The 15,416-nt window shown below is 36.8% G+C and overlaps 1 protein-coding gene and 1 long non-coding RNA gene across 2 annotated transcripts in view; both read left to right on the forward strand.

The window, feature by feature from the left end:
- LOC134749608 (E3 ubiquitin-protein ligase Nedd-4) overlaps nucleotides 1-1,845 on the forward strand; it is a 45,669-nt gene extending 43,824 nt beyond the window's left edge. The window contains exon 19 of the mRNA XM_063684627.1: nucleotides 851-1,845. Within this exon, the coding sequence (XP_063540697.1) occupies nucleotides 851-953 (103 nt within the window). The 3' untranslated portion in view covers nucleotides 954-1,845. The remainder of the gene's footprint in view (nucleotides 1-850) is intronic.
- A 3,751-nt stretch (nucleotides 1,846-5,596) lies between these two features.
- Nucleotides 5,597-12,538, forward strand: LOC134749612 (uncharacterized). Its single transcript, XR_010128506.1, has 2 exons — nucleotides 5,597-10,139; nucleotides 10,628-12,538. It is a non-coding gene; the product is annotated as an uncharacterized LOC134749612 (long non-coding RNA).
- Nucleotides 12,539-15,416: the final 2,878 nt, after the last annotated feature.

Below are 15,416 nucleotides of genomic sequence, written 5' to 3' on the forward strand. Positions count from 1 at the left end.
CCGAAAAATTGAGTACTTAGAAAAATAAAAACTTCAGTTTTTTTTTATAATACTTGAAAATCTTCCTCAGAAATTCTTGTTATAGAAAATTGATATCCTTTATACAATTTTATCAAAATAAAAATAATCTACAACAATAAAATGCTGATAATTATTGAGGGGCAATTTAAGAATAAAACAAATTTTTTAACATGCAGATACGTCTGCGAGCGATACTCAAAATTTTATATTAAAGGAAAAAAATGGAAAAAGTTACGCTTCCGGCAGGACTTGAACCCGCAACCTCCGCAATCCGTGCGTTGCTTTTAACCAAAGATAGATATAACTCCGTAATAGATGGATACAGTCTAAAGAAAAGGCGTGCCTCGAAAATCAAGAAAATTTGATTCTCGTTCAGAGGGCGCTACTAGCTTTGGCCAACTGTCGTATAGATGGCGTTGACGGTTTCGTTTGTTATTTAACAATTTTAACGCATATCAGTGAAAGAACATGGGTCAAAATCATAAAAATAATTAATGCAAATAAAAAAAAAACATTTATCTATATTTAAATACATTTTATCGTATTTTTATAAATATTTATTTTTAGTTTTAAAGTGTGTCGACAGATGGCAGTGAATTTACTGGGGTTACAAAATTTACTATGACAGTACCGCTCTAGTACTCTATGCTTTTAACCAATTGAGCTACGGAAGCCTACCAAGAACCTTGCCTTGAATTTAAGAATATTTTGAATCTTGAATTTTGCTTGAACTACGCATAGACGCACCAAAATATCTTTCAGGTTATCATTATAATTCGCCGTAGATCTATTATCAAACTGATACTTACTTACACCGTTCTTTCTCCAGTTTCAATCGCATCGACCTGCCCCCGTACGAGAGCTACCAGCAACTGCGCGAGAAGCTCGTCAAGGCCATCGAAGGTTCCCAAGGCTTTGCCGGCGTCGATTAAACCCCCAACATAAAGGCACTTCTGAATGGCAGACCAAGACTGTCATATGTCGGCAATGAAAGGCACTATTCGGTATTTAAGTTCAAACAAAATATCAATTAAGTGAGGGCTCGCAGGATTTTGCTGGTGTTGACTAAACCCCACAACATAACGGCACTTTTGAAAAGCTGAACACGACTGTGACATGTAAGGACACTATTCGGTATTTAAGTTCAAACAAAGTATCAATTAACTGAGTATGACTGCCATATTTTCTGGAGGATATCTATTAATTTCATTTCATTTCATTTATTCCTTAAAACAAAGCCATGCAATGCATAGGCATGGAAGGCCTATCCCGGTATAGGTTCAAATAAAACTCAAAGCTGGCAGGGCTTTGCCGATGTCGATTAAATCCAACATAACGGCACTTTTGAAATTCAGAACACGACTGTCACGTCACCTCTAAAGGGAGTATTGGGTATTTAAGTTCAAACAAAGTATCAATTAACTGAGTGCGACTGCCATATTTTCTGGAGGATATCTATTAATGGAAGGCCTATCCCGGTATAGGTTTAAATAAAACTCAAAGCTGGCAGGGCTTTGCCGATGTCGATTAAATCCAACATAACGGCACTTTTGAAATTCAGAACACGACTGTCACGTCACCTCTAAAGGGACTATTGGGTATTTAAGTTCAAACAAAGTATCAATTAACTGAGTGTGACTGCCATATTTTCTGGAGGATATCTACTAATGGAAGGACTGTCCCGGTATAGGTTAAAATAAAATTGAAAACATTAATAACTCAGGGCTGGCAGGGCTTTTCCGGTGTCGATTAAACCCCACAATATAACAGCACTCCTGAAAGGCAGAACCCTACTGACATGAAGGCACTGGTCTCTATTTTCCAAGAAAACATTAAATTAAAATATACAATTTAGGGCTCGCAAGGTCTGACACATGAGGGTACCTAAAGTGTAGTTCAATAAAAATGGCATATAATGTAAACGATTCCACAAATAAATAAACAAATCAACTTATCTATACCATTGTCTATCGCAATAAAGTATTTAAGTCATTCTTTCAAACACATTTACCTTTAATACTTCTTAATCTCGCACTTTTTATCTACTTACAGCTTATATTATACTGTAAGTAGCAAGCCTTGTTACCTTTACGTAATAACAATTTCGTGTTCCGCCATACAACGAAATGTAATGTAAAGCGACTTGAGGTGGCTATAGATTTATTTATTTATTTGTGGAACATATTTTTTGGAAAGGCTATAGTCCTGCCATACCACAATGGAACCCTTGGTACATTGGATATTTCATTCAACGTATACTACCTGCGTCAACGATTTTGTCTGCGCAGATAATGTTAAATACTTTTCTCAAAAATGGACGGCAAAGTCGACGTTGCCGGTTAAAAAGTAGGTCGCGAAGTGCGTTGTTTATGGTCAGTCAAAAAATTAAAAAGTTAAAAACATTGCAGTCTCGATTTCGGGACTGCAATGTTGCATACAAATTCCATTATTTGTCGAGTTCCAAACTTTTTAAAAGTTGAAGTGGCCATATCAAATGCAGGCATAGGTCCATTAAACAGCCAAACAGATGATCAGTACTTATAATTATAATGTTGGTACCGCGACTATTTAGGTGTCTCAAATAGGTTGGCGTATTTTTAGCAGAAAAATACACTTCTATTTTTAATTAAAAAAATAAAACGGCGGCAAAGCGATTTGCTTATTACTTTTTTCTGTGAAAATATAGTATACATAAGAACGTTGCTTCTGTAAAATATTTCTATTATATTTGTATTTATTGCGCCATTTTTGAGAAAAGCACTATATATGACTCGGCTGGAAGGCTACTTGCTGGCTTCGGATTCAATTAAACGGACTCCCAAGGTCGTCCGTTTAAAACGAATCCTCAGCCAGCAAGTAGCTACTTCCGAGCCTCGACAATAATGTACTATTGTCAGTATCTAATAAACGAAACTGTTTTATATATTTAGATTCTCACGCAATAATGTAGACGATTTGACTGATTTCCTAATGTAACATACAGTTGAGTACTTGACTAAATGACGTTGTTAGGTTATGGGGAAACTGCGATCCTGTTGGAAAGTCCTCTAACCCTTACGATATACTTATATTCAAAAGTTGGCATTGGTATCTCAATGGCGCTTGCCCCAACTGAATTTATAGCCATTTAAGTGCCATCACATATTTCTAAAGACAGCGATGTAAGAAACATTAACTTTGCCCCTTTGGGGCCTTTGGGCACCTGTACGATCGCCGACGAGAGTGACTAGCGATCGACAATTTCTCGCTCAATAAATGTATTGGTAATTAGATACATTGATCGTTGATCGCTGACTTACATTTAAAAAAAAACCCGCTGACTGTTTTTCGCTAATCACCGGTGGTGGGACTGTTGCCTTACCATAAGGACTATGACTTGTACAAAGTATGAACGTAAATGTCGATTCAAAAAAAGCTGGCACGAATTGAATGAACGAAACTTTCATTGTATTATTGACACCTCGTAGACAGCATGGCAATCGCTAACGCTCCGTAGCGAATGAAAAGCAACTGTCACTGTCACACTAATGTAAAAGAGTTATAGAGAGACACAAAGCGATTCGATGGCGAAGCGATAGCCATTGTCACCTTGGCTAGGCCACCTGTATCGGTATACAGCATAGACATAGTATATACAAGTAGTTATAGACGCGCCTCCGAACGACCGGGGGTAAGAGTAAGAATATTCATATATTTGTGCAGCATACGATTTTTTCTCTTTCACTCTTATAAATTTCGGTATTTCGCCATCGCCTCCTACCTATGATGCCACCCGGTCGGTCATAAGGACAAAGCATGGCACTATTATCTCTTTCCTCTTATAGGAATCGCAATAAGACTATCTTTCTCTATCAAAGAGTATAAGGCCCTTGTTATACAGAGCCACCATTTTATTGTTAAATGTGATACACACATAGATATTTTCATTCACTCATTCATTCCATTCGTGCCATCTCTCGTGAATTGACCTGTACCTACCTTTACATTAAATGTACAAAAATACGGTTTTTAAATTAAGTTTCTGATATGTAAATTACGGTAGTAAATAAATAGAGTCACAATAAACCGTCGCTTAAAAGCCACTCCCATACAATCAACATCCTAAAAATAAAATAGAGCGAGTTATACAGTGTGGAAAAAAATTATGGGCCCTGGAGGGAAAGTATATTCAAAACTTAAGTTAGCTCGTTTTACTTAAAGGAAACATTCTTTTTTTTAAAGAAACAAAACTTAATTCAGATTTTTTTTAATTTGTTTGTCTCGCCCGAGAATCGAACCGACTTAAAATTCCAAAAAAATAAACGTCATATTTTATTACTAGTCGATACAGTTAATGTTAATGATAACATTTCTCCAAGAAACATTAGGTCTTACACTCGTCTGTCGTACAAAATATCCATAAAATCGAATATTTAGAAGACAAGCAAAAAAAAAACTACAAATGCAGTTTTGTTTCTTTTTTTAAATAAAAGATTGTTTCCTTTAAGTAAAATGAGCTAACTTATGGTTTTAAGGCACTTTCCCCCCAGGCACCATTATTTTTTCCAACCAACCAGCAAAAAAAATATCTACGAATGCAGTTTTGTTTCTTTTTAAAAATAAAATATTGTTTCTTTTAAGTAAAATGAGCTAACTTATGGTTTTAAGGCACTTTCCCCCCAGGCACCATTATTTTTTTCCAACCTATATATGTAAAACTCGCACTCGCTCTGTTTTCTTTGCATTACAATTTCTTGCAACGAAAACTAATAGACATACATAGATAATGTTACTTGAATGATGATAAAGTTTCATGTAGACTTATATTGACCGGGATATAGACCGTGATTACCTTTTGATTACGTTGGTAACGTTGAAAGTGAACGCAGCCGACGCGCAAGAATGAGGGTAGACAGAGCGCTGTCTACACAACTTTGACACCCACCCGCTAACTTCAGTCACCCGTGAACATGATGCATGTAACTGCGTCGAAATATCAGGAGCTCACAAATAATACAAAAGGTAATCACGGTCTATATCCCGGTCAATATAAGTCTAGTGAAACTAACCGTGAATCATTCAAAACTCAAGTTTCATGTGTTTAGATTGTATGGCGGCGGCTAGGTCCTTGTGACTTAAGAGAAATAACATTTAATGTGACACTCTGACATATACTTGTTACTTAGTAAAAAACCAACTAAGAAAAATAGTGGGACGGCGTGTTATAAGTCTGTCTCACTTTAACATTAACAGTTTAAGCGAGGTCATTGACATATTAAATATATTAAACCGTTTAATATATATAAAACTCATATAAAACTATATAAAACACACTCACAAAAATATATTAAACTCACGTTTATAAAGTGATTGCTCGACATGTTTCGCTCCATAACGAGGAACATTTTCAGAGAGCGCTCGCGTTGGTGGCCCGACGCAGACGATTTATAAACGTGAGTGACCCGGATTAATACAGGGTGATATATTAACTTTATAGGTCATACTGAACAACTTTTATTATGGGACCAAAGCCGAAATCGCAAAAAAAAATTTGGCTGTTTCATACATTCCGGATTCCGGCTGATGTGAGGCTGATTTCTACGGGACAGCCAAAAAAAAATTCGCGATTTCGGCATTGGTCCCATAATAAAAGTTGTTCAGTATGAGCTATAAAGTCACTACGCAGAGTATGAACGGTGGTTAAAATTTCACCCTGTATATTTAATATGATTGACATCAATACTTCGTACTAATAACAAATTACTCTAAGCATCGGACCTCCCGCTCTTATACGGGCCTTGATATGAGTGCACATAGCCAGCTAGATAGCATTATAACTAAAGTGTTTTAATTCAAGTTTTATTAAATGTTATACCCCATCGTTTTACTATAGGAAAAGATACATTTATTGAGAAAGATGTGTAAAATCTAAGACAATTTCGTGCTTCGAATTTCACATGTAAACGGGATGGCGCTGTACAGCTGCATACATTTTCCGCTAACTCTGATTGTTAAAATTGACGTTTGACAATTCAGCGACCACAGAAATTATGACGCACTACAGCGCCATCTGTTTTGGTGGTCAAACTAAGAGGCACGTGTTTTTCTTAGACTTTACCTCTCTATTACAATCAATTATCTTTGCTATAGGTTTAAAATAGAGAATCTATATTGCTTTTGACAGATATTTGGGTCAAAACAGCGTCCCAGATAGCATTTATACGTCATTATGACGTCAGCGACGTCTTTATGACTTCATGTTGACGTCATTATTACGTCATTATGACATCGCTGACGACACTTTGCTACCTGGGGTAGTATAAAAGTACTGATGTGCCGACAAACTTTCCAAAACTTGGAAAACTTTCACATGGTACAATTCGAGAAAATTCTGCATGGGAAGTGGAACTTTCACTTCTAAAATGAAAATTTCCTTTAGTTTTAATTTTTATGGAAACTTTCCGAAACTTGCACTTTTGTTATGAAATAGTTTCGCCTAGGTGATGGATCGCAATACTGCCTTAAAAAAAAAAAACATTTATTTCAGGTCTTACATACCCATATTTTAACACATTACAAAAAGAAAAATAGAAAATAAAAAATGAAAAATATAAAATAACATTAATAAAAATTCAAAATTAAAATTATACAATATTAACCCTATCATTATTAACCTACAAACATGCTTTTTATATATATGTGTATATGTATATATATATGTTTGTTAATTTGTCTAGTTCCCTTAGGGCAATAATGAGAAAATATTTAATTTTGTTAAGATGACTGATATATATCTGATCGATTGATACCATTCATGAAAATTTGTCATTAAGCCTATTCTTAATATACGGTTGACAAGATAGTAGTAGTTTTCTAGTTTTGAGCTAATCTAGTTTTCAATTTTTCCACTTTCTCACTTTTACTACACACTTTTTAGTCTTCAAATAAATTATAGTCAAGCCTTATAAAATTTAGAAATTCTCACGGCTTAGAACACACTGTTATTAATTTCTTGCGGTTTTGAACCGCAAAAAGTGTAGCGTACGGCATGCGCGCGCATAACGTAATATACGCGCACGCACTTGTAAAACTGAAACCGCAAGACATTAGACTGAAACCGCAAGAAATTAGACTGTAACCGCAAGGAATTAGACTGTAACCGCAAGGAATTAGACTGTAATCGCAAGGAATTAGACTGAAACCGCAAGGAATTAATCGCAGGGCGTGTTGCGCCTAACCGTCCTTGTTAAGGGGTAAATCTAAAGTATTTACTGTCAATTTTGCTAGAACTTCTAATCCAAGAGAAATGTACTTAAATATGTCACTTTGGAGATGTTATTTTGCCGTCCAAAATATGTATGAATTGTATTGACCAGTAGTGTCAGCTTGATGTTTTCAAAAGTAAGGAAATGGACATGGAATCTTACTTATCAATCTTCCTTCATTTATTTTTTCTTCCCTTTCTCAATCTGGCTCCTAGCCTATTCAGTAGTGACCCTTACTACGGAGCAGGTGGTCCCGGGTTCGAATCCTGGTAAGGGTATTTATTTATGTCTTTATCACAGATATTTGTGACGTTTACAATAAAAAGGTACCGCATTGTCGCTTGTCGATAAGGTTGGTTTTAAATTGAAGCTATATGGAAATAGCGCCTTATTGACAACCAACAATAAGTACCTTTATGGATGAAAATGGCACATTTGTTCCTGAGTTATGGATGTTTTCTATGCATTTGAGTATTTTTGATATTCTTTATTAATAAAAAGTACATAAAATACGCAAACAAGGAAGAAGATAAAATTAATAACTTAAAACTATACCTCAAAACCTAAGTAACCAAACTTAATTGTACCAGTCCTTGGCACCTATTTCTGTAGGAATGTCACTTAAAAGATTGAAGGTGCCAACCATTGGCATGTATAAATTTAATGTAATGGGTTGATACCTAAATAAAAAACATTTTTTTTCGCACTTAAACTATCGTGAGACATGTTTCAAAATATTTATCAGTACGGTTTTTACTCACTATTATTTTTAGTCGCTTTAGTCCGCGGACACTCGTGCCTGAGGATGGATTCCCAAAGAATCCGAAACATGTCGCCAAAAGCGACTAAAAATAATAGTGAGTAAAAACCGTACTGATAAATATTTTGAAACATTTTTTTTTATTGGTGGAGTGCCGATAATAGGCCAGTTTAATTTATGTTTCATCGCTGTGTTTCTTAGATCCAAACAGTCCTAAGCAATATGATTCGAGGCTTTATTTACGACAATCTTATGGCACATCCTCTAAAATAAGAAATGAGTAGTGAAGTGCAAATTGAGGAAAGTTCGCAAAAATTCGGAAGTTTCCGAATATTTCTGGAAAGTTTCTATTTTGAGTGAAATTTTGGAGTTTGGTGGAAAATTCCATAATTTTTTGTCAACTTTTCATCGGCACATCAATAGAAATGACACATTTGTGACGTTATCAACCAAAAGGTACCACATTGTCGCTTGTTGATAAGGTTGATTTATAATCGAAGCTATATGGAAATAGCGCCTTACTGGCAAGCGACATTAAAGTACCCTTTTGGTTGAAAATGGCACATTTTAAAGTTACGACATAAGTTTTCGCGGAGAACTTTGTCGCTTTAAATTTGTTTAAATAATTCCATTGCCTTGATATAGCATGTAATTGTAACATAAGTTAGATAAGGTACTATATTCTTGACTTGTCATTTAAATATTATTATTACATATTTTGCGTCCTCTTTAGATTTGAGATCGTTTATGCTTTTTAGATATATATGAATATATTTTCATATTAAATAAAAAAAAAAAAACAATGTACATATTCTGTATAAGGTGTAAAAAATTGCTTTAAATTTTATTTAGGTTCCCGTTTTTGATTTTTCCGTGAAATGGACGAAATTATGTAAAAAAAAACTAGTATAGTGAGCAATTATTTACACCCTGTATAATAATTAATTTACTAAGTCAATAAGATAATTATGTTTATTATATCGATGAATACTTAATTATTATTATAATTATTTTAATGCTTGTGGATCATTTACAAGTATTTTGTTATGGATATGTCAGGATAAAGCAAAGATTCACTGATTACATAAGATGTGTATTCTAAGACAAATTTGCGCTTAGAATTTGACAGCCAATGAAGATGGCGCTGTAACGCACACATGTAATTCTGGTTGTCAAAGTACCTGTAGACTTTAGATAATACAGTGACCATGCAATACACCGCCATCTAATTTAGCTGTCAAACTGTGGGGGCACGATTTTCCTTAGATCGTACATCTGTAGAGATTAGAGTCAAGTCTGCTTTATGGGCATTTTCACTTAAAAGTGTACCATTTACTTTTTTTTCGAAAAACCATCAACTTTTGGGTTATTTAGACTCAGTATCACGAGTACTTTTGAATGAGACAAAGAAAAAAAGTGTCCCCAGTTTTCCATACAAGTTTTGGGTGTCAGTTTTGTAACGGTCCATACAAAATGTATGTGAAAATGCGTTACAAAACTGACATTTTTTGGGACATATTTTTTTTCTTTTGAAATCGATAGGCCACGGTGATTCTAAGTAGAAATAACCCAAAAATTGATGGATTTTCGAAAAATGTCCTTTTGAGTGAAAATGCCCCAATAGGGTTTTATCATACTAATCTATCATTGTCCGGTCGAACATGCAAAATACACTCAAAACAACAATAAAAATGGTCACTTTGTAACAAATTTGTACACAGTGACCCATTTTCATTGTCCCTTAAGTGTAGGACGACGTTTCATTCGACTTGTGGTCTATACTGAGATTTTATACGACTTAGGGCCACCACACACTAGCGTCTCCCTAGCGTTGGCGCCTAGTCAACTCTATGGCTGCTGCTCGACGCAACGTTGGCGCAACTGCGCAGCGACGCCGTTTTCCAAAGCGCTGACTAGACGCCACGCTCAAAAGACGCTAGTGTGTGGTAGGCCTTAAAGCAACTTATGTATATTTTGCTCACGTATCACGCCCTTAAAACTATAGTGCACTGAATTGAATTTCCGTTGTCAATTTATTATCTCAATGTTTTTTCAAATATTTTCTTTCAATCTGTTTAATTACTTCAAGTATTTCACGCACGTGTGATGTAATAGTACATTATGATACAACTGTGCTAAGTTGGTCATTACACACGAGGCGATATTGTGCGCGCGAGCTGTAAGCGAGCGCGCAATAAGAAAGCCGATGTGTGTAATGACCAATGCACACGCGTTTCATACGACGTTTTTCAACACACTTGCGAGAAAAAAAAGAAACTCATATTAATCAAATTTTAATAGTTAAAACAGTTAGTATTGTGTGTTGCATCTGTCATACTGCCGCCCGCCCCTCGCCCCGGCCGGGCTGTGCACCGCGCAGGCGCGAGGAGCGCGCCGGTGCCCGCCAGTCTGACCAATTAAAGAAAGCTCCCTTTCCATGCATATTATTAGCAATCAGTTGCCTTCTTAACTCAGTCGAATAATATAATGCAAAACCACGAGTGGAATAATACACTGAAAGAGCACGCGTGTTTAATATCTAGGATTATGAGCCAAAAATCGGTGGAATAAAAACGTCGTTTTGAGCAAGTGTGTTGAAAAGAAACATAATGATGGGTAAAGTAAAGAATAAAATTAGCATCATTTAGTTGGACTGTGGACGTTTTCTTAACCCATTTATCGCTAATCACGACACGTTCTTTTGCCTCTGCATTTTCGCTACATACCAGGAAATCCGTGTTATCGGCTACGACGTAGCGTTACGACCGTAGCCCAGCGGTGAATGTGTTAATAAAACGTACAACGTCGATCGATCAATTTTTAACCGCTATGTCGACTTTACAGTGTTTCGATTGGTTATTGACGTGTTATTAAGTATTTATTATAATTGAATCAAGTCACGTGAAATATAAAAGGGTTAGCGGTCCTAGCCTAGATGACAATCGTTTGTCGACAAACGCCAATCGAAAAGCCTACCGCGAAGCACGTTTGACGTGTTGCCTCTCTGTCGCACTTGTAAATTCGTATGATAATAATACATACATACATACATACATATAATCACGCCTATTTCCCGGAGGGGTAGGCAGAGACCACGGATTTCCACTTGCTACGATCCTGACATACCTCTTTCGCTTCCTTCACTTTCATAACATTCCTCACGCTCGCCGGTTTAGGGTGCTCTTGACCTGGCATTTCTTCAGGATTTCCCCGATCTGATCAGAGAAAGTCCGCCGAGGTCTGCCCCTTTCAACTCCCGTTTCTACCTGATAATAAATTAATAATAATAATTCATAATTTATTGCTTATTATCATGTGGTACAAAACAGATGTTACATTAGGGTACGTTCACACATGAACCCTGTTAGGGCACAGCAAGTATTTCTTAAAACTAATAACTAGGTACATAAATTAAAATTAACGCATTTTCATCAAGGCATAAGATTAAAAGCTAATACTTATTATTTTATACTTATTTTATTATATTAATAACTTATTATTTTATTATATTTTTTTTATTTTATTAAAATCAATTAGGTACTTATTTGGGTACTATTTCAATAGGTACATATAAGTTTTGATTTATTTTTATGTAAGTGTGACAGGGAGGCAACACGTCGAACGTGGTTCGCGGTAGGCCCTCAGAACCCCTAGTGTAAATTTCATTCGATACGCGTGACGGACGTAAGCGTATCCGTTAACTTTCATTCTGTATGGGATTTCGAACAGCGCGCCAAGCGGAACGTTCTGGAAACTCAAATTCCCATACAAAATGAGACAACGCAACCGCGTACGTCACGTCACGCGATCGAATTAAATTTTCACTAGGTCGGTCACGTGATCATTTCCATAAATTATTTATTTTAAGTGTCAATTTGCGTTTTCTCCAAACGCTTGTCACTTGTCTAGGCCCCCAGGCGTAGGCGCCTGTTTACCACGCTGACAATTGGCACTTGACACTGACAATTTTCTGTTCATTTCTGCGCCGAAGTAAGCATGGGGATTTATGTTTGAACTTCAAAGTGGTGAAGTCTCTTTGTAACTGGTTATATTCGATATACCCTCAGATTGTGGTAGTGGCGCCCTGGCGCCCCCTATGCAGAGTTTCGCGTAATATTCTCTATTAACGACGGTCAATATTTAATTGTTGGACCAGCCATGTACGGGGAATTGTCATTGTTAGTGACAATTGTCAAAATGTGACGTTTTCAACTAAAAGGTACCACATTGTCGGTTGTCGATAAGGTTGATTTCAAATTGAAGTTTTAAGGAAATAGCGCCGTATTGACAAGCGACAATAAGTATCCTTTTGATTGAAAACTGCACAAATATTGAAACAGGGGCCATGTCAGTGCACTGAGCATACTATTTAAGTTCGGCAATAGTTATGGAAAGCAATGAACAATGAATGAGGTTGCTGTTATTATAATGTTTTTATCTTATTATCAATATTATCCTGTAAATAGTATAAAAACGATTGAAAAATTCATGCAAATAAAAAGTTATCAATTAATTTGTGCTGTTCTTTTTTCGCACCTTTTTAAACATGCGTTCCTAATTGTTGGTATTACTGGCATACTAGACACAAACCACCTACTTTGTAATGTTGGTAGTGTAAGATCCGAACGACTTTATATCACAACAAACTTCGGCGTATCTCGTTTGAAAAGCCCATGTTACTCCCAACCACCAACCGAGATGACTGATTAATTGATTATTATTTCTCCCAAGTTTTTATAGATCAAAAACAAACTTATCGTAATAAACCTACATTCATATCATACACTTTTAAAACTGTTGGCTATGTTCGAAATTCATGTGTGGGGGAAGCAACGGCCGGAATACGGATTTTCGTTATAACTTCGTTATGTTTCGAAGGTTGGCTGAAGAAGATTATGGAAACGGAGAAAACCTGTGCCCTGTTTATCAATAGCTTGTAGCCTGTAATACAAGTGGAAGTCCCTTTCTAACAAAAGCGGTGAAAAAGTGAGTTCCGCTTGTGTTACAAGCTACAAGCTTTTGATAAACAGGGCACTGGTCTAACTGTTTACATGTGTATTATTTTGTATTACTATGTTCTAAGGGTATGATCTGAGGGACTTTTTAAGCCATATAAGGTTTACATTTTTTTTAACTTTAGGAACTATAATTTGGACAGGCCTATCGAGCTTGATTTGAGACTATTTCACCGACTCCTCGGTACGATTTAAAGAAACAAAAGGTTAATATGCTGCCAAAACATGTTACCTAAGTGTCCTCTTCATGATTGCTCAATTGAGCATCCACAGAATAAATGTGGTGAATTGTTATTTTTACATAAAAACGACTTACGCAACATTTAGGATTCCCGTCAATTTCTGACGCAAGTGGAATGAGGGAGACAGCTAAAAGAATCTACCAAAATCCAAAGCCTAACGGACATTCATGGCGTTGAACCATGGCTAGAGCAGGTCGATAGAAACGCTCCATGATAGTTATATTGGATACCAAAGTCGGAGTTGTCGTAAATAACATGCCATATTCTCTAAAAGGCCACCATGCACGGATCCAAAACGTTTTTTTAAACTAATAGAAATGATTACACTATGCCGATGTTTCGCTTTACGAATCATGTGTAATTGCGGTTTACATAGTACGATTTTTTTTGTGTAATATCGTCGCTGGCAAACCTGAAATTTTCTTGTAGTACTTGCCCACGATCGTTATTGTTACTAGGGAGGATTGGGTAAATTTTGTCCAAACCATATGCCTTACGTCAAGCTCCCAGGACGAAATGTATACCTAATTAAACACACGTGTAATTTTTGAATAAATATATAATACCAAAAAACAAAAGGGCTGTAAAGTTGTACCCATAATTAACGATACGGTCGTTACTCGTCAGCCACTCAAAACAGGCAACAGTCCTGTGATAGTTACATTGCAACACTCTTGGGAGTGTCGAATAAGGCGGTTCACAGACCAACACCCAACACCGCAATCTGCTGCGTTGTGCGAAGCGATATCAGTTAGTTACGCGCCGATGCAATCACAGAACAGGGCCTAGCCAAGATGCCAATCGTTTGCGAACGAAACGGTATCTCTCTATCACTCTTCCATATTAGTGCGACAGGGAGACATGTTTCGTTCGCTACGACGTAACCGATGAGCATGTTGGCTAGGCACCCATAGCGTGTTTTTAGGGTTCCGTACCCAAAGGGTAAACATGGGACCTTATTACTAAGACTCCGCTGTCCGTCTGTCTGTCTGTCACCAGGCTGAATCTCATGAACCGTGATAGCTAGACAGTTGAAATTTTCACAGATGATGTATTTCTGTTGCCGCTATAACAACAAATACTAAAAAGTACGGAACCCTCGGTGCGCGAGTCCGACTCGCACTTGGCCGGTTTTTTTTCCGTTCACCGCCGCCAGTCGAGATGTCAGTGTGTGAATCGCCTAAACGTGTTCTTAGACCTACATACCCAAAAAGAGCGTCTGACTGCCTCAAGGTCAAGGCGAAGGGGAAAGTTGTATGAGGGCACTTTTACTTGTCAATGTCGCAGTTTAAAGTGTATTTTTCTGAAGCAAGATCTTTTCGAGGAAATCGATTTTTTTAATAGTCGGGCTAAGTGACTCGTGTGTTCGCCCTAAACGACAGTAGTAGATTTCGAATATATGAGGAAAATAAAAGACTGTATTTTAAAAACATGACTACTTAAGGATAATCTTTTAAAGTAGGTATTTCTTGAGCCACTTTAAATTAACATTTTAGGTAAAAGTATCGTTATTCATGGAATGAGGAGTTAAATATCAGCTTGGGCCGAGATTTTCGAAGGTGGCGTTTAGCGTCAAGATCTTCGAGGAACCAATTACATCAGTGCAAGCGAGATGGACAGCGATCGAGTTTATATGCAGTCGCTAACGTAAACGTCAAGTGTCTCGTGGTACGCCTACTGCTCTGTTTATCACCGGCGATGACTTTTAAGATTTAATGACGGCCTTTCTGATTTCCCCCTTTGAATGCCGCTGGTAAGTGTATCTTTTCCTGCTTCGTAAAGTTCATAGCACGGTTCATAGTCATTAATTCGATGATATACATTTAACAGGATATGTAGTGTAATGCGGAGTCCAGAGAATATATGTCAGTTTAAATGTTAAGAACATATTAATAACGTCTACAGCAGGGATGTAACGGATGTGGTTTTAACGGAACCGAAAGCGGAACCAGATGTTTTAAATTTAGTTTATCGGAACCAGAAACGGAATCGGAACCGGAACCAGAATCGGAGCCTGAGTCAGTACTGTCAGTAGGGAAACATTACACAACACAACACATAGGAATAGGTATTTTTAATTCAATAACACGAATAAAACAAAATAACTAATTAGTGCAGCACGTGGCAAGCGGTG

This window comes from Cydia strobilella, chromosome 18 (genome assembly GCF_947568885.1).
Source record: "Cydia strobilella chromosome 18, ilCydStro3.1, whole genome shotgun sequence".
Taxonomy (NCBI): Eukaryota; Metazoa; Arthropoda; class Insecta; order Lepidoptera; family Tortricidae; genus Cydia; species Cydia strobilella.